Genomic DNA, 1338 nt, shown 5'->3' on the forward strand with positions numbered 1-1338 from the left:
AACTTGAGTTATTACCTCCAGCATACATGCCATGTATGATTCGAATCGGCCTATAAACAGATATTGTCCCTCGATCCCCGGATTTGACTTATGCAGCCCTTTGAAGCCTAAATTTTCATCTGATTTGGCCCAAATCCTATCTTATGGCTTACTTGCTTGAGCAGCATTCATGTTAGGAAAATTGCTTTGGTTGCAACCAAAGGGTGATGCATAGTTTATAAAATTTTATTTAATTCCCATTACCATTGACACATTATACATAGAAAATACGTAACTACTATCCTATTGTTTGTTAATTTCGGACATCAATGGCCTACTCCACAAGAGATTGAATTTGTCTTCATTTATTCTTCTTAGCCACAAGAGCCCCTTCAATGTGTATTATAGCAATTTTTTTCTGATTTGAGTAGATATCTGTGGTATAGTTGAAGACCATGGGATATGGTGTGTATTTAGGGAAGAATGAATCATCGACGATTAAATTCGACATATTGTAGAGGAAATTCTGGAGTAAACAGAATAAACGACAAGCATCTTTTAAATTTTGAAAATAAATAACTTCACAAATTACTTACCGCCTTCAGAGGGCATTTTCTAGGAAAATTGCTACTTTCCATAAGTAGGGCTATGATTTTCCTCAATATGGGTACAGAAATACCTGCTTTTAGGGTATCACACACATTAACTCTCATATCTAAGAATTTTACTATTTTTCCACCAGTTCCAATATGTATCCTAATATGGGATTCAATAGTTTTGTCCAATTGTTGATTCAAAATGAAAACGGCTTCACTTAAATATCGACTTGGTCCCAATTTTTCATAGAAACATTCAAATCGTTTAATAACTCTTGGGTTGGAAATTATACAGTCTACTTTGTGGAACTCCATGCTGAACTTCTTTTCTTCGGAAGCCTATGAACAATTAGTTTTCTAAGACCATGTGGAACAGTTATCAGGAATAGACACACTCACTTGTACCATAATCAAGGAACTTAAGGTAATAATAGACAATAGGACAGCATATTGCTCCATTTTTGTGAGTGTTTGAACCATAATGGCCTTGGTTATTTATAGAAGCGGCTATATTTAGCAAATGAGCAGTTTAACTACTTGGTTTTTTGTTCAATACGAGTTTATTGCCCAATTTGAACGTGGCTCAAACAATGATGTGGTTTTCGAAGCAGGCCCATATTAAATTTTCGAATTGAAATGGTACATTTGAATTATTTAATTATTTTAATGGTTTAATCAAGCAAATAATAATGTATGTAATGAAATCGAAGCATAGATTCTGCATTATCATCATGTGTAGAAGTCAAATTGGAGGCTCCTAGCA

At 34.2% G+C, this 1338-nt stretch overlaps 1 protein-coding gene across 1 annotated transcript; it reads right to left on the minus strand.

Annotated features, from left to right (window-relative positions):
* Positions 1 to 340: 340 nt before the first annotated feature.
* LOC106082663 (uncharacterized) lies at positions 341 to 1034 on the minus strand. Its single transcript, XM_013245313.2, has 3 exons — positions 975 to 1034; positions 576 to 914; positions 341 to 505 (listed from the first exon to the last, which is right to left on the minus strand). Exons 1-3 carry the CDS (start codon positions 1032 to 1034, stop codon positions 341 to 343), a joined length of 564 nt encoding a protein of 187 aa, XP_013100767.2.
* Positions 1035 to 1338: the final 304 nt, after the last annotated feature.

This window comes from Stomoxys calcitrans, chromosome 4 (genome assembly GCF_963082655.1).
Source record: "Stomoxys calcitrans chromosome 4, idStoCalc2.1, whole genome shotgun sequence".
Classification (NCBI taxonomy): Eukaryota; Metazoa; Arthropoda; class Insecta; order Diptera; family Muscidae; genus Stomoxys; species Stomoxys calcitrans.